The 18,278-nt window shown below is 36.6% G+C and overlaps 1 protein-coding gene across 2 annotated transcripts in view; it reads left to right on the forward strand.

Annotated features, from left to right (window-relative positions):
* The window catches only part of LOC116729372 (protein unc-13 homolog B-like), a 141,376-nt gene that overhangs the window by 103,713 nt on the left and 19,385 nt on the right, over positions 1-18,278 (forward strand). For both annotated transcript variants that reach the window (XM_032577858.1, XM_032577857.1), the window contains 8 exons: positions 65-205; positions 1,401-1,648; positions 2,327-2,412; positions 5,978-6,104; positions 7,623-7,719; positions 11,846-11,989; positions 15,333-15,410; positions 15,562-15,639. In XM_032577858.1, the coding sequence (XP_032433749.1) occupies positions 65-205; positions 1,401-1,648; positions 2,327-2,412; positions 5,978-6,104; positions 7,623-7,719; positions 11,846-11,989; positions 15,333-15,410; positions 15,562-15,639 (999 nt within the window). The remainder of the gene's footprint in view (positions 1-64; positions 206-1,400; positions 1,649-2,326; positions 2,413-5,977; positions 6,105-7,622; positions 7,720-11,845; positions 11,990-15,332; positions 15,411-15,561; positions 15,640-18,278) is intronic.

Below are 18,278 nucleotides of genomic sequence, written 5' to 3' on the forward strand. Positions count from 1 at the left end.
AGTGTTTCCGTTTGGTTCTGTTCGCTGCCGCCCGTCCTCCCGCTCACTGTCTGCTGATGTTCAGGTGCTGGAGCTGCCGAGTCCGCCCAGAGCCGCCAACGTGGTGCGGGACTGCGTCAAGGCCTGCCTGAACTCCACCTACGAATACATCTTCAACAACTGTCTGGAGCTCTTCAGCCACCAGTTCCAGCCTGCCGGCCCACAGGTGAGCTTCAGTCGGCCTGCAGCTTCTAATCGATCAGCTTCATTTACTCACATCTGTGATCCGCAGAGCCGTTGGCGCACTGAACGACTTTTAATACGACCCGGAAGGTTGTACAGCTGTTAAAATAAAAAATAAATCAGACTTATAGAGTTTAGACTAATAATTTATGACACTATAAATTTATTAATATGTCCAATTAATTTACATGTTCGTCTAAATGAATATTAAATGTAAATATTTTTACAAATATTTACATTAAATCTTTTTATATATAAAAATATAAGTTTCATTTATATTTTTATTTATTTTTACTTTTGTCTTTAAATTTATACCTTTTTAGCCCATATGTTGTGGTTGTTATTACTTTACATTGTTCTTGTTGTGTATTTTCATACCTTTTTTATTTACTTTAGTTTCTAATTAGCATTTTTTTTCTGCTTTTTATTAATAAATTACCCTAAATGATGTTTTAATAATGTAAATTTATATCAAATAATAATAACTATACTATTAAGATCATGTTTATGACTATTATGGCTACAGTGGTGATGCTGAAGAGAATTAAATATCAAAATTAGATAATTAGTAGTCTTTGTAACATTTTTATTAATACTTAGTCAATTACTAAAGGTAAGTTCACATTGCTATTATTATTATAATAAAGTGTAATATTTCTTGATATTAACATATGCTATTTTATTAAATTAACAATAAGTAATATTTCTTATGATCACAAATATCTTTCTCTACCACAAAAATCAAATATACAATTAAAATATAATAGAATGAGAGAAAAGATAATAAGATCTATTATAATCCATAATATGATCTATTTTAATCCTTAATTTGTTCCTTTCTGTCTATATTTTCAGATTAAATAAAACACTTTTACAACCTTCAGTGGTTTTGGAAAATTTTCTGATGCATTTCAGTATTTCTAAATGCATTTAAGGATAATTATGTAAAGTAAAATTTATTCTCACGGATGCTCCACGAACTAATGGACTAATAAGAGTCACCATCAGCGCCTCTGAATATTTTACAACTTTGCTCTGAAGTATGTGTCTGTTAATGTGTGGAAACCTGTTTCTCTGTCTTTTTATTTTGCATAAATTAACCAAACATCTCATCTTTACAAAGATTGCACCTTTTTTCAACTACTCTAATTTTTTCAAATTGATTTTTCTGTTTGCAGCCTGAGCAGGAAAAGAAGAAGAAGAAAAAGAAGGAGAAAGCTGAAGGAGAAGCAGAGGATGGTGAAGAGGAAGAAGAAGAGGAGGAAGAAGAAGAGGAGGAGGAGGAAGAAAAGGAGAAAAAAGAGGAGAGTCAGCATGAAGAGCAAGGCCCGAGCATCCAGAACCTGGACTTCTGGCCGAAGCTCATCACGCTGATCGTGTCCATCATCGAGGAAGATAAAAACTCATACACGGCCGTCATCAACCAGTCAGTACCGACCGCTTTGAGTAGCGCTCACATTTTCTTCATTTTCATTCACCTGAACAGGTTTACACACACTTTCATGATCAAGGTAAATTCCATTTCTTTATTGTCACTTCAAATTAGCACATCAAGATTTTAATGCATAAAATTTAGTAAAAAATTTTGATTTTTCTGACATTCATTTCAACTTTGTTATTGAGAAAGTTGGTCCATCAGACTACATCAGAAGTCTTTAGATTATTATTTTGTAACTCAAATATGGCAGCAATGATGACATAAAATGATTTTATCCTCTGCCATGCTGGCTACTCTGATGATGAGTTACTCATGTCAGCATGCTGGATGCTTAAAGAATTCTACTTCTGTCTGATTCTTATGTAGGGACTGTTAAAATTATATTTCCAGAAACTCAGTCAATGCCGAAATATGGCATAAATAAAGAAAATGAATCAGCATCACAGTAAAAGCAACATTCCCTGTCCTGATCAGCGGGACACTGTGAATTCCACAACCTTGATCCCAACACACACGCACACACACACACACACACGCACGCACGCACACACACACCCACACACACACACAATTCAGAACAAAAAGTGACACAGATACACAAAAACTATTTCAGTTGTTCACCCCTAGACATGTCAACATTCAGCTATTTCTTTCCAACCCTTTTAGATTTCCTCAGGAACTCAACGTGGGTAAAGTCAGCGCTGAGGTCATGTGGACTCTCTTTGCTCAGGACATGAAATATGCTCTGGAAGGTAAAAACACGTTTAGTGGTTGGTACCATCTCCATCCTTCTCTCTAAATCCACACCATCAACTCTTTTCTCATTCTTCTTCATCATTTCCTTCAGTTTTGGATAAAGTTGATCACTATCGCTGGAACAATGGTGAGATTAGAGGCAATGTAGCTGATAGTCAATAGGTGTTTATATTATCATAGCGCATTTATCATTGTTTCTATTTCTATGCAACATATTCAGGGTATCATCATACAAAATTGTTAACATGCTTAACTTGATCTATTTGCTGTTAAACTAACATTAAATATTGTTATTCCTCTCTTATTGGCATTCCAATTAAATATGTAAAAAACAAACAAGTCAGTCATTTTACCAGTCAGAAGAGATTAAAAATTAAGTAATAATTTGTTTTTATCAAAACTTTAAGGACTACTATCATTAAACCCCTAAAATGAAATTTGAAACAAATTAAATACGTATTTTTTTTTAACGTTTTTTAAAAAATGAGACAGAATATGAAAACCATTGTAGATAGAAAAAAGGAGAACATTTCTGCCAAAGAAATCTCAAATTTTCTAGAAGAAACAAGAACATATCTGAGTTTGAATAGGCAAAAATTTCTAAGATTAACCTCAAAATTTCCAAGATTTTGGTGGAGATGCAATCTTTTTTTTCTATGTATATTGGCCCTAAAGGCCGTCATAGACAATCTGTTTAGATAAAGGTTAAATAAAAATAAACTAAGAAAAATAAAATGTATATTCAGAATATTTAGGAGTTTTTTCTCTTTGGAAAGTCACTCTGAGAGCTTAACAAGTTCATGCTAACTGGGTTAGCGCACCAGCAGTATTTGTTTATCTAGCTAATCTTTGTAGCTAGCCTCTAACAATTGTTTCTAAGCAGCATTAGCCTAGAAATCAAGGTTTGTGGCCTTCCTCTTGTTACTAAGTCATGGCAGTTGTTTTTAGTTTTTCTTTTTTGATGAGCGGTAGAGATTTTTAGGTTGTCCTAGCTGTCATGCTAACAGCTAGCAGCTAACTGACAGCAACAGCATGCAGCAACATGTGGCCACAGTGAAAGTGCCTTTGTTTTGAGAATCTCCTTGTAATGGGTTGAAACTACATGAAAACATATTTTTAATATGACTAAATAAAACCTTTCTGTGTTTTCTCAAACTCCTGAAGCAAATAGTCAAACTTTCCTCAACCTACATTATTTATAAATGTAAAGCTCCTTCACTGTAGCTCTACTGAGACTTGTAGAAAGTCCTGCAACATGTTTTATCCTGAAGTATTAGATCATTCATAAATAGTGATATTTTTTATTCCGGTTCTGAATTTGTGTGATCTCAGTGTTATTTTATAAATTCATCCTCCTCTGTTTGTTAATGCATCACGCTTTCTTCTCACTCTCTGAACTCTCTCTGCTTCACTCATTGTTCTGTTGCCGTCTCAGCTCCTGCCACATTTCACATCCGCAGAGTTGATTTTTATGCTGGTAAGACGGGGTGTGTGTGTGCGTGTGTGTGTGTTTTAGCATTTATCATTTTTTTCCACAAAAATGCCGCTTTTACAATGGAAACGGACAAAATGGCGTACTGAAGCACACCAACCTGTGTCATACCGCTCCGTGGAAACTAAGCCTTTTAGGGTCTAAAGTTATGTCCTAAATATGAATTAAAGTTAGGGATCGGTGTGTGAATTAAAGCTGCACCATGCAACCTTTATTAAAAAAATATTTTTTTACATATTTGTTAAAACTGTCACCATGTGACAGATAATCTGTGGAAAGATCGATCTCCTCCACCTTCTCCCAAAGCTATTATTGCTGTCTGAAGAAATGCACCGCTCCTGACCAAAAACAACCAATCAGAGCCAGGACACAGGTCTTAGCGCTGTCAATCAACCTCATGTACTTGCTGCTAAATGTGCTAACAACTTCACGCTAAAATTGTTTATCTGCCGTCATTGGTGGCTATGCTAACCAGCCTTAGCATTCACAACAGGCTATGCTAGGAGAGAAAAACAGGTTAGGGGATGAGCAGCAGCACATGGATGGTGATTGACAGTGCTAAGACCTGCTCTGATTGTTTATTTCCAGTTAGCACTGGGAGAAAACAGAGGCGCTAAATCTTTTCACAGATTACCTGTCTCATATAATAATGTCCCGACATGGTGAAACTTTCAATATTTTAAAAATATATATTTTTCTAAAAGTTACATTTTACATCTTTAAGCTCGGGTTAGAGTTAGGAATGTAATCGTATTGGTTAGCTTAGGCTAAGTGTTGGTGGTTTGGCATAAGATGAATGAAAGTCCAAAACAAAGTCTTTATAAATAAAAACTTGTGTGTGATTTTTATTTTGCTGTTACTGTTTGCAGCAGCTCTCAGTGTTTATAAATCAGATTTATGTTGTTTGAACAGGAACATACCTTAGAGCAAATCTGAATTAAAGAGTAGGCTGTTCATTTATCTCAAGAAATTCTAGTAATCTTGTCTTTTCTTCAATATTTCAATTTGAAAATGTTGTTTTGAAGAAAAAATGAGGTAGATAAACAGATTAGCGTTATATTAAAAATGATAAAACTCTATTCTTGTTTGTTCAAACCAGTAATTACAGAGCCTTAGAAAAAAACTGAAACAGATTTTTATTACTCTGCTTTTTTGTCCCATTTACATGTTTTAGATGATCAAACACCAATTTTATATCAGAGTTAACGTTGATACAGAAGGCTGTTTTTAAATTGATTTTACTTCTTAAGGGAAAAAAAGAATAAAATCCAACCAGGTTTTATCTGAAAAAATAATTTTCCTCTATTGTACTCTTGGTGGCAACAACTCCATTAAGCATTTCCAATAATAGGCAATAAGTTTTTCTATTACTGTTGAGGAATTTTGGCCCACTTTTCTTTGCAGAACTATTTTAATTCAACCAGCAACAACACCTGTTTAATCCTTTCAACCTGATTTTTATCAACTAAGCAAATAAAAAAAACAACACATTTTTGCTCCACTTTAGCATTAAAATAAAGAAAAACAATAAAAAATTATAAGCAGTTCAAGAAAGGCAACATTTATATCTAAAATTTAAAAAATGAAACAAAATAAAAAGATTGGGAAACCACAAATGAGCTATAAAATGTTTATAGATACTTTTTCTGTTTGCATGGCAACCCTAAATAATTAAATGTTGCCTAATATACCCTGATTCTTGATGTCCATTTAACTTTTAAAATCATCCTGCACTTTAATGATGGAAAATACTTTCAAAATAACTTCACATAATATCACTGAAAATATATAAAATCACAAGACCAAGTTTGATAGGCTGCCATGAATTTAATTTATATTTTTGATGGAAAATAGACACTTACTCCTCCACCTTTCATTGCAATGCAATATTAATAAGAATCTAGTCAGTATCAAAAATCATTGAAATGACAAAATCCCAGAAATATATCACGTCAGGTCTGACGGGGTTAATTTATATGGATTGGTTCTGATAAAAACAGGTCTTTTGCTGCAGCTTTAAGCTGTTTTCTTTGTTTAATCTGTATAATTTTTCTGTTTTTCTTTCTCAGAGCATGAGAACCATAAGCTGTGTAAGTCTTCAGACTACATGAACCTGCACTTCAAAGTCAAGTGGCTGTACAACGAGTACGTGAAGGAGCTGCCCGCCTTCGCAGACGCTGTGCCTGAATACTCCGCGTAAGACGCTCTTCCTTTCCCCCTATTTCAAAGGGAAGCTCCTCCCCATCGATTTCTGATCGATTGTTTACTTTGTCCCCAATGTGCTGCGTATCGAGCTACACAGTGGAGCGGCTGTTAGCACTGCTGCTGCCTCGCTACAAGATGGTTCTGGGTTTGAATTCACTCTGAACTAAGCAAATGTTTGCCCTACTAGCTTTTGTCTTTCTCCACTTCTATCAATGCTCCTTCCCAAACTACAGGAAATACTGAGCTACTGAATAGCAGATGTCACACAGTGCTAAAGTCTTTAGCCATTTCAACAACTTCTTTAGACTGGGTGAAGAGTACGACATTAAAGATTGTCCTCTTATGCCTCTTTAAATAGGTTAGGATAGGTTTATGGGGGTTTAAAAATCATGTTCAGACATTTTTTTGCACAAAATCATTGTGAAAGAGACTTATCTGCTCAGTTCTGCCATTTTGAGCTGTTTTAGGGCCTCTTGGTCACTTTAAATCAAAAACCCAAACTCAACGTTACACTTGCAAGTGAAATTGGCTGCAAACAGATGCACAATGTACATCAGTACTGCTTTGAAAAGCAGAAGTAGAGCCTTCTGCACAATCAACAAGAATGGAGAAAGTGGTTTCTAAATGGTAAGTCAACAACAAACATTTGTCTTTTCCAGCAGCCATTGTATAAAATATATATGTTAAAAACCAGCTGCCCAAATGTAGTGGAGCTCAGTTTGGGGTTCTTAGTAACCAACTTGGCTTGACTGGGTTTACAAGCCAAACCAATATGGTTACCTAGCATCTCCACTAGGTGAGAGGCAGTTTCTGCTGATTTGTGATGTTACTCATGCAACATAAATCACTTCAAGATTTTGAAGTGACTCATTTTCCAGAAACCAAAAAAAACATTAACTTATTACCAAAAACAAAATAACTGGGTGTTTGTTTGTTTGTTTTTTTAAGCAGTTAAACTGTTTTCATAAGCAGTTGAAACTCAAATTAAAGTAATAAAAATGTGTAAAATGTGAATTTTGCAAACGGTTTCTGAAAGGCAAGCCAACAACAAAACGCTTGTCTTTTCCAGCAGCCATTGTACAGCGCATGCAGTGATAAAATCAGCTGACCAAACAAGCTGGAGCTCAGATTGGGTTGCTAGGTGACGGGCGGAATTCTGTTGGGGTTGCTAGGTAACGGCGCATTTACACTCCAGAGTTTTCTGAAATGGCTCACTTCCTAGGCTCTAAAAAACATAAACCTATTACCAAAAATGGCTTTGTGGGGTTTTTTAAGCACTTGGGTTGATATTAGAAGCAGTACAAACCCCGATGGAAGTATAAAAATGTGAATTTTGCATAACATGTCCACTTTAGCAAAATATCACTGCAGCGTCATAATTTTCTTTCAATGGATCAACCTTTCTTTCTACCTGGTGGTAGGTTGGGAAGGTTCCCCCCTTTCTTCAGGACATCTTTATTAGTAAAGGTGGTGAGACGTCTTTCATTTGTTCTGTCTGCGTTTTTGCAGGTGGTTCCTCCAGTTTGTTCTGGCCTGGTTGGCCGAGAACGAGGAGGTGTCGATGGAGTTCATGTCCGGAGCTCTGGAGAGAGACAAGAGAGAAGGGGTGAGTTTTCATTTAACAAAAAGCAACTATAACTAATTCAAACATTTAACTTGCTCCACAAACTGTAATTCAACAATGTTTCCGTCCTACGAACTGAACCACAAGGTTGACCTCATGCATGTCGCTTCTTACTGCAAAACTCAGTGCGGTGAAGCTTAAACACTCAAGTTTTTTAATCAAATAAATTAATCTAGGGGTCAGAAAAACTGATACACTAACAAACTTTAAAAAAGTAGTTCTAATTTTGATCATTCCAGATCTTATTGTGACTTAGCCTGTCACAATAAGCAATAAATCAATTAATGGAATGATAAATTAAAATGAGTGTGATAATATTCGTTAGAACAACAGTTGTTAAAGAGATGCTCTCCTTTTAATGTTGTTGAAAAGTCTGCAAAACGCTGCAAACAGCAGCACTACCTGCCTCTTTTGCCTGTTATTATTGGTTACAGAAACTTCATAATCCATTTTAATTACTGTTGTTTTGGATGTTTTGTTTACTTATTTTGGATATTTAAAATGTATTCCAGCTCCACTGTTAAATGTTTAGAAAATTAATCTTATTATAGTTCAAAATGGTCTCAGTTTTTGATTTGTGAGAGTAAAATTAAGTGTGAAGCTGGTGTCTAAAGGTGAACGTATGACAGACTGACAGGGATGGATGAAAATATAAATCTAAAGAGGGGAGAAACAGCAGGATTCTTCCAGGACATTTCCCTGAAAGCAAATCCAGTTTTCACACCAAACACGTTAGTTTTGGTTCTCGTTGCCTCCGGCAGCTGGACCGACACTGAGACTGTCTTCTTCAGAGTTTCTTATCAGATTGTTGAATTGGACCCTGAGTTCAGCAGCAGAACAGAAGCAGTTAATTTACAGCTTCTGTCTGATGACCTCGAGGTCACAGACTCCCTCCTGGATTGTTTTATTGATTCAGGTTCTGCCAGCGCTTCTTTTGGCCACCGAGAACCCAGTTTTACAGGATGATGGACAAGCGCTGTCTGTTGAGCTCTTGGTTTCTTCAGAAGCTGCACTTTTTGTTCAGAGCCTTTTGGCATTGAGAGGCTGGAGTTCACTCTAATAAAGGAAAAGTTTAACACTGAACACTTTAGGTTTTGATTTTGTTTTGTTGAACCCATTATGAATCAATAAAGTTTATTTACCTTGTTGCATTTCAGCAACAAGGTAAATCAAAGAACATGCAGTCACTAATTAGAGAGTAAACATTACATTTTATAGAGTGAAATCATCAATGATCAATCAAATAAATGGATCCAATAATAAATCTCTATTAAAAAAAAGTCTCGCAAAGTTTTTTGATATTTAACAAATACAAGGGATTTGGATAATTCTAACTTGCCTAAAACAAGACAAGTTTAACTGCAGACAGTGAGGGAAAAATGTATAAGTGTCTTTTTATTTGGTGTATATATATATCTGGTTCAAGTGGTGACACGGAAATATAAAACTGTATGTCATCAGCATATATAATATATATTACAAGAGATTATGTTGAACTTCATAATCTGAGCTGGTCAAATTGTGTAGATGCTGAACAAAAGCGGACTGAGAACGGAGCCCTGAGGGACTCCGCATGAGATTTTCACTTGCTTTGATTTATAATTACCAAATGACACTAGTTAGTAAGAAGTGTTTCATAAAAATGTATATATTAAACTTCTTAAATTAATACTCTGTTTTTCGTGTCATATTTCCTTATCATCTTTAAATAATGATGTAGTAAAAATACTTTAAGTGAAACAATATGATGCCATTTTTATGTCATTGATCTCGTCAGTCTCTTTGAAAACCACCTGTGATGTTTTAAGAGTTAGAGCACTGCAAAAATTCAAAATCTTACCAAGTATTTTTGGTCTAGCTTCCAGAGAAAATATCTTTAAATAAGAAACAACTAATTTACAAGTAACTTTTCTGAAAGGTACAAGGATTTGTTTTAAGTCAATAATTCTTTAATATTGATGAAAAGTTCCAGTCCTGTTGGTAGATTTACTTACAAAACATTTTTCTGATATTATAGGTGAAATAATCTACCAATGAAACCTGAAGGTTATCCTGCAATAGTCAGCCCCGCCCACTCCTCACTACTCCACAGGGCTGCCTACTGACCAGTTCTCCGTCTAACAGGTCCGGATAATCTCTGAGACCTGGGTATTACCCTAAAAGTACTCTATAAGAGATAATCTATTTAAACTGGTGGCGAAAGTGATTCGTCTAGCTCTAACTACCTCCAATCCAGAAGTTATGACCCTTTACAGTTAAGAAACAATCAGCTGAGTAGCCCTCGCAGCTGCATAATTCCAATAACCACTTCTGTTAACGGTAGCCCACTTTCTAAATCATAACTTGCACTTGGAACCGGCTAGATTATGTTTAGTGACTTAGATGTAAGTCCCAGGGTCATTATTTACTCTCACCAAAGGAAATTATGAAGCCTCCTATTTTCTGGAATCATGTACATTAGTTTTACCTTAATTAAAAGAACTGGACAAAGATTAAATGACTCTATTAATTCCAATGTCCACCAACCTCATTAGAATTTTATAGTATAAATTTATTACGCAAGCTTAAGCAGGGATATGCGACATACAAATCAATAATCAATCGTATATAATTCATAAACAGGGTAATAAGATTTACATGTACAATCATACTACTCTGTCTCCTTTCCCTAATTTAAGTCGCACGTTCTGAAATGGAATTTCAATGAGCAGACTCAACTCATACCCCGGTGATGGTGGATCTTTTGGCAACAGGATTTTCTTGCGTCCTTGGTTGAGGTCTTTGCCTGGTGTGGAAAAACCCCCCTCAGAAAGGAAACAAAGCAGAAAGGGTCTGAATCCTTTTGCAAAACCCAGTTCTTTATCCCTGAGGGACCTTTGTCCTTCCTCCAAGTCTTGTTGCAGAGTTTGAAATTGCTGGGTTGAGACGAGACCAACGGTCGAATAAAGAACCAGAGATGGGGCGATGGGACCCAGTCCTTTCTTAGCGGTGTGAAGTCCGGGCTTCCCCGTGGTTCTGGAGTGCGGTCCGTAGCTCAATCTGCTCCTCTGTGAGTTGTCTCTCCTTCTGCGCCGCCGGACTGGGAACAACTGGTCCCTCTTTTCGGTCCGTTTTTATACATTTCTCCACCATGTGTGTGTATGGGGAGGTTTGGTCTACGTGACTTTCTTCACATCTGCTGTGTCTCATGAAAAAGCCCCCACATTTCCCAACCTGTTTTTGCTGACCGGAGTGGAAATTCCCGTACTTCCCCTTTTTCCGTTGCCTCAGCCAAACTCACCACACCACCCATCCTGTGCGCCCTGGCCATCTGTTCAGAACTGCTTGCGACATTTCCTGTTATCAGGGCTCTGCATTCCTCTCTTTTCTGTAACTTCACTATCATTTATTATAACTCATTAAACACATTCAGCCTGTTGTTAAACCTGTTTGAATTGATTTCAATTGATCACAACTTCACATTCATTGACAATAAATCACATCTTTTTCTTATTGTTAATCCTTAACATAATCATTACATAGTTAAATCATTACAGATCATTAATCAGAGATTCTTTGCAGAAAGTTATGGAGTGATTACTTATACTCATATTATTCAGACTTATTCAACTTAATTAACTTTTAATCAAACTACAGGATTACTTTATTTCTTCCAAGCCATTATGCATCTTTTTCTGCGTGTGCCTGGAAAGATCTCATACCCTTATGCCAGTTTTCTTGACAAACCATTGCTTTTTAATTTATCAATATTAAAGAATTATTTTCTTAAAACAATCTCATATATTGTGCTGAAAAGTTACTTGTAAGTTAGCTTTGTCTTATTTCCAGAGTATTACAATATTTGCACTAGAATCTGGACCAAAAATTGGTAATATTTTGTGTTTTTGCTGTGAGAACTGAAAGGAACCAACAGCAGAAGAAAGAAATTTGACTCTCTAATTATCTGGGTACAATTAGCATTTTAGCTAGCTTATCCGTCCATCTGATGACTTCCTGTATAGCGACACTCAATACTGTAAGTGCAGCGATTAGATTGTCTCAGAGCAGATGTGGAGCAGCTGTTTGTCTGTAGTTACAGAAATGTGTCGTCTTCTGACTCTTCCTGCAGTTCCAGCAGACGTCGGAGCACGTTCTGTTCTCCAGTTCAGTGGTGGACATCTTCACTCAGCTCAACCAGAGCTTTGAGATCATCAAGAAACTGGACTGTCCCGATCCCACAGTGGTGGCCCAGTATAACAGACGCTTCGCCAAGGTGAGGGTAATGAGATTTGAGCTCAGCTCCAGTCTTATAGAGTGCTGCAGCTTTTACATGCGGTGCTCAGATCACCAGCTCCTTACCAGGCATCTGCCCTGAACGGTTAATTCAACCATTTGATCCAGCTGTGTTGGATCAGGATTGGGGACAAAATTGCAACTTTTGTTACATTTTCAGCTGCTGCAGTTCACTTTCACACTGCTCTGTGTCAAATGAACCAAACCATTTGAAAAACCTGTTCCCCTCCCCGCTACACCAAGGAAATGACTCAAAAACTTCAAAAGAAGACACAGATTGCAACTTTTAGCGGTTGGAGGATTTTTCTTTTGTCTGTGGCAAAATATAACAAGCAGGGAAATGCAACCCAATTCCCTTTTTTCTTTGCCCAAATTCAACCTGCGTTCGACTTTTTCGTGGCAGTCTGAATTGCCCAATTTCAATCTTTTCACCCCAAAAAGTTTGATTTGTCCCACTTCCACATCTGGAGCTAAATGGACACATATTCAATTGTTTTCATTGTGTCTGCAGTCTATTAAGTCACATTGTATCCGACTTTTACAGCATTCATGGTAATTCTGCTGCTGAAGAAGCCAGACACAGTAAATCTTTAAATAATGGCTGAAAATTATTATTCTGAACTCATGAAAGACGTCTGTGTCAACATGATGCAAATGTTTGCTCCATGCAGGCGCCTTTTTTAAACAGTTTGTGCCAATTTAGCAAATATTTGCTCACATGATGATAAAGGTGACCTTTTATGCTTTCGTGAATCACTATTAGATAAAAAGATTTTAATCTGATCAGTTCTGGCATTTTGAGTTGCTTTAGGGCCATTTGTCACTTGAAATCCGATAAGCTGTTGCTGGCCTCAACTTTTACGCTCTCAAGAGAAAATGGCTGCAAACAATTGTGCAATTAAACAACCACAGATCTTTGACAAGCAGAAGTGGAGCCTCCTGCACAACCAACAACAATGCATTAAGTGGTTTCTGAATGGTAAGTCACCAACTAAACACTTATCTTTTCCAGCAGCCATTGTACAGCGCATACAAGTAAAACCAGCTGACCAAACATGTTGGAGATCTGCTTTTGGTTGCTAGGTGACGGGCTGGGCTAGGCTGGGGTTGCTAGGTAAGGCTCGATTATGACTTAATAACCAGGAGGTTTTTGAAACAGCTCTTTTTCCAGACACCAGAAAACACAAAGTTTTTGCCAGAAAATGACTGCATGTTTTTGTTTTTCTTTTTTAAGCGCTTGGTTTGTGTTTAGAAGCATTTGAGACTGAAATGGAAACATAAAAACTTTCAAAAAGTGAATTTTGCCCCCTTTAAGAGTGGGCTCTCTCCAATCACCTCTGACGAAGAGGTGTGTTGATTTTTTCGCCTAAAATTGCTCCCCTGCTGCAGATTATGGTTATTTTTCACCTCCTCACATCAGTTGTTCATGTAAAATACCCAAACCAACAGTTTAACATTTCTGTTGTACTCGGATGTACTGTAGTTTCACATCTTTTAGGCATTTCCATTAAAACTAATGGCCCTTAAGGCTGGATCGATGTGGGACTCATTACGTAAAGAAGGGCTAATGTAGCCATCGCTCTGTCCCCTGCCAGTGAATGACTTCTCTCTTTATTCCGTTCCACTTATGTTTTTTTAAAATCCCCCTGTTTGTTTATCCCTTTTTGTCTCTGATTTGCTTTGCAAACGTTTTTTGTCACTAGTTCCATCAGCATTGTCTCTCTTACCCTCATCTAGATAACAGTAGTTATTCATCTTTATGACAGCAGAGACAGCAGCAGGGAGGTCTAACTGGACAGACAGACAGACAGACAGACATACAGACGGAGGGACGTACTGCAGGCTGTTAACGGCTCAAATGTTTAATGCATGAGCCCGCCGTCCAGCTGAGTCAGCAGAAAGCTGGGAAATCTGTCACAGCGAGTTCTGGACTCTCTGAGGGGAAAACGGCACAACTTTGGTCCTTCCTGTCCATAAGCTCCCATCTTAACTCGTAAATTAAACCGCTGACTTCTTAAAAATGTGGCTGACGGAGGTTTGGGCGTAAACAAATGTGACATTTAGGATTTCTCACCAGGAGAGAGTGTTCTGTGCAACCTCGTTCGTTAACATTTTCTTGACCTTTTGTTTGAATGTTTTATTCTGAAATCTGCATTTTTATAACAAAAAACAACTTTGGATAAGCATCCGAGCTTTTTTCTTTGCTGTCTAAGAGTTATTTCTGGGATAATATGGAGTCTGGATCTGTTCAAAAGTCAAAATAACCTCATGCTGCTCCAATAACTTATTGGCTTTTTAGCTTAGAAAAGTTCAGTGTTCACATTGTTTATTTATACAGCATTTTAAAACAGGATGCACCGAAAGAACAAAATAAATTATAGTAGTTAGAAAGAAAAGAAGAAAACACACAGAAAACATTAATTAATTCAGAATCTAAGGAGTAGATGTTGGTGTTTAAAGGGGGTCTATTTTGCAAAATTCACATTTTCCATGTTTGAATTCTTCCATTTGGGTTTTTACTGCTTCTAAAAACAGACCAACCACTTAGAAATAACCACCCACATGGGTTTCATTTGTCAATAAGTTTATAATTCTTATTGGTGTCTGGAAAATGAGCCGTTTCAAAAACTGCTGGAATGTAACATCACAAATCAGAAGGCAATGCCCGTTACCTAGCAACCCCAGCGAAGCCCAGTCTGTTACCTAGAAACCCCAGCTGAGCTCCAGCATGCTTAGTCAGCTGGTACGCTGCACAATGGCTACTGGAAAAGAAAAGTGTTTTGTTGTCGACTTACTATCCAGGAAATGCTTGCTGCATTCTTGTTGGCTGTGAAGGAGGCTCCACTTATGCTTTTCAAAGATGTACGGTTTGCGCATTTGTTTGTTGCCATTTTCATGTGCAAGTTTAAAGGCTGAGTTGAGCAGCTCATTTGAATTTAAAGTGACAGATCCCCTAAAATCATCATTCTGAAAGAAGCTCAAAGTAGGCAGAACTGAGCAGCGTCACAGAAAAGATCAAGAATTATAGAAATGTTTCCTGAAATGCACAAAGTAAACGTATTTGTTTGCTTAACTACTCTGTATTAGGCTGCAAAATTCTAGTGTACTATGTATAGTTTTGTTTTGTTATTTCGCTTCCTGGAATATTTGGACTTGTTGCTTGTGATTGGCTCCTTTTCTTCCAAGGAACCTGCTGATTGGATGAAAAAAATCAAGCTTTATGAAGCAGCGTTATTATTTTCTGAAAGGAAAAGATGCCAACATTTAGAATCTCCAGTAGTGTGTTTTCAAAGTGTTTTCTCTTGTTTTTCGGGTTTCCACAGACCATCACCAAGGTTCTGCTGCAGTACTGTGCGGTTCTGGCCAAGAGCTTTCCATCCTACTGTGAGAAGGAGAAGATAGTGAGTAGCTTCTGTTATAAAACTATAACATTTGTGGTTCTTTGAGCTCAAATTAACCTGATTTTATTCTTTTTCCTTTGCCTTGATCACTTGATTGGTCTATTTTTGTTATTTTTTTTCTAAATCAGTCGTCTCTTGTGTTTTGCTGCAGCCCTGTGTGTTGATGAACAACGTCCAGCAGATGAGGGTCCTGCTGGAGAAGATGTTCGAGTCAATGGGAGCAAAACAGGTAACAACACAATCCTTTGCTACCATTAACTCACAGATCTGAAACGACTTGAATGTCTTCTTCAAATCCAGATTTCACTGGAGGAATTATTAAATTACTTTTTTGACTCCATCTGTGTAATACTAAGATAAATATCAGTGATATTTACTGTAGTGCTTACTGCAGAACTAGCAAAATTAGCTTAGCTAATATAGCTTTTATCTGCAAGCTAAGACGGACATGCAGCCTACCAAGATGGCGGTTCCTGTGGGAACAATGTATTACTAATAATTGATAACCGAAACATCAAACTTTATTTAGCTGAAAGTTTACAAAATAGCCAAATAAATTAGCGGTTTAGGGTTTATCCAGAAAACATTATTTATGGGAGGCTAAGTGCGCTAAATGTTTTTCAATGTTAGCAAAAATACTAAGGCGCTAAATGCAAAATTAGCGGATCAGTGGAAGTGTGCCCACTATTGGTCAGCAGGTGTTACACTGCAAATCCTCAAAATTTTACCAAGTGTTTTAGTCTAGTTTCTAGTGAAAATATCTTAGTACACTTGAAATAAGACAAAAGTGGAAGTAGTACTTTTTATAATTCTTAAGGAATTACTGACCTAAAACAACCTCCTAAGTTAGTTTTGTCTTAATTCAAATGTATTAAGATGTTTACACTAAAAACTAAACGAAAATATGTGGAAAGTTTTTGTGTTTTTGCAGTGAAGCTTTGAATGTTCAGAGAAAATGCTAATCTCTTCTTCGGATATCAAGGTGAAGAAAACTTTTCATAATTTTAAGTCTTGTTAGCATAAATATGAAAGCTGGAGGTTTAAAATAGTAACTTTATGTCAGAAGTAATGCTGATTCTTTGCTCCTGTGCAGTTAACAGCTGAGGAGGAGAGGGTACGTCTGAATTTTCTCTCACCCTCCTTCCTCCTGTCAGTGGGAAGATAAACCTTTTCCCTCCCTGCAGTCTGTACGTTCGGATATTTTTAGACTCCTCTTCCTCTTTCTGACAATTCCTCTTTTCCCTACGAATAAAAAACAAACCAAAAAAATTCCCGTTCCAACTGATCCATTGCTGCGTGTTTTTCCAAAAAGCTTGAGAATGAGGAGGAGGAACCTGACGAATGCGATGAAGAGGTGGGTTTTATGGATAAACTGAGTTTTTCATTTTGTGTTTGAAATGTTATATGAAGGTACAGTTGTCAGAAGTTTACATAAAATTATTAATTTGGAGTTTTAATTATTTATTTGAATCGTTTTTTTCAAAGCAGGATGATCAGAAAACACAACTTTTATCAATAAGAACATCAAGATGCAGTTTTAATTTAAAATTACACAAATATATAATATATATAAATATATATGTATTATCATTTTTTTAGTAAATATGTTAAATTTGTTGTTTTATTATTTAAAACCAGTTTTTAAATTGCCGATACAGTCAGAGATAAAGATGTACATCCTTTGTTCTTAAGCTAAAACGTTTTGCTCCATGGGTCAAACCTATTATATATATTTCATATTAATCCTGTCCAGAAGCATATTAATAATGAGGAGTGTTGCTATTTTTACTCCATAAGGTCAAAGGTGACCTACGAGGTGGAGCTCAGGGACGCCTGTGAAAAACCAACGTTTTTATTCATTGTGAATCAAAATTAGAGCCAAGTGCTCTGAATGAACACAGTCACAATGGAAACTTTACATCTCCTTAAACGCTACCAAGTTCAAGGTTTTTGTTACATAAATGAGAAGAAAATATGCTTCAAGATCAGAAAACCTAAATCAAAACAGCTACACTGTTGATGCAATCTTGGTTTATTTAAACATTTCCATCGTATTTCCAACATTTCATGTCATCATGAATGTAGTTCAGGTTACATTCCCCTCATGACTCAACTATGCCACCTGGTGACATAAACTGGTTACTGCATTAAACTGTTGCCCGTCTAATTAATAAAATAGTTTTAATTCGTTATAAAAGAGCTAATCTAGATTATTCTTCTCCTCTGAAGATGTAATAAATAATAGGATGGATGGATGGACAGAAGGATGGATGTAGCAATGGATGGATGAACTGATGGATGGATGAATTTAACCTCTGTTACTCATCAGATCTCCACATGGACTCATTCCTCTATATTTACGTTTCTTTGTCTGTTTTCATTTGTCTCTGTTTAAATCTCGCATTATTTCCGTTATTTTCTGTTATTCCCCTTTATTCTCCGTTATTCCCCGTTATTTCCTGTTATTTCCCGTTATTCCCTGTTATTCTCTGTTATTCCTCGTTATTCCCCTTTATTCTCCGTTATTTCCCGTTATTCCCCGTTATTTTCTGTTATTCCCCGATATTTCCCGTTATTCTCCGTTATTTCCCGTTATTCCCTGTTATTTCCCGATATTTCCCGTTATTCTCCGTTATTTCCCGTTATTCCCTGTTATTCTCTGTTATTCCCTGTTATTCCTCGTTATTCCCCTTTATTCTCCGTTATTTCCCGTTATTCCCCGTTATTTTCTGTTATTCCCCGATATTTCCCGTTATTCCTTGTTATTTTCTGTTATTCCCCGATATTTTCCGTTATTCCTCGTTATTTTCTGTTATTCCTCGTTATTTTCTGTTATTCCCCGTTATTCCCCGATATTTCCCGTTATTC

This window comes from Xiphophorus hellerii, chromosome 12, assembly GCF_003331165.1.
Source record: "Xiphophorus hellerii strain 12219 chromosome 12, Xiphophorus_hellerii-4.1, whole genome shotgun sequence".
Classification (NCBI taxonomy): domain Eukaryota; kingdom Metazoa; phylum Chordata; class Actinopteri; order Cyprinodontiformes; family Poeciliidae; genus Xiphophorus; species Xiphophorus hellerii.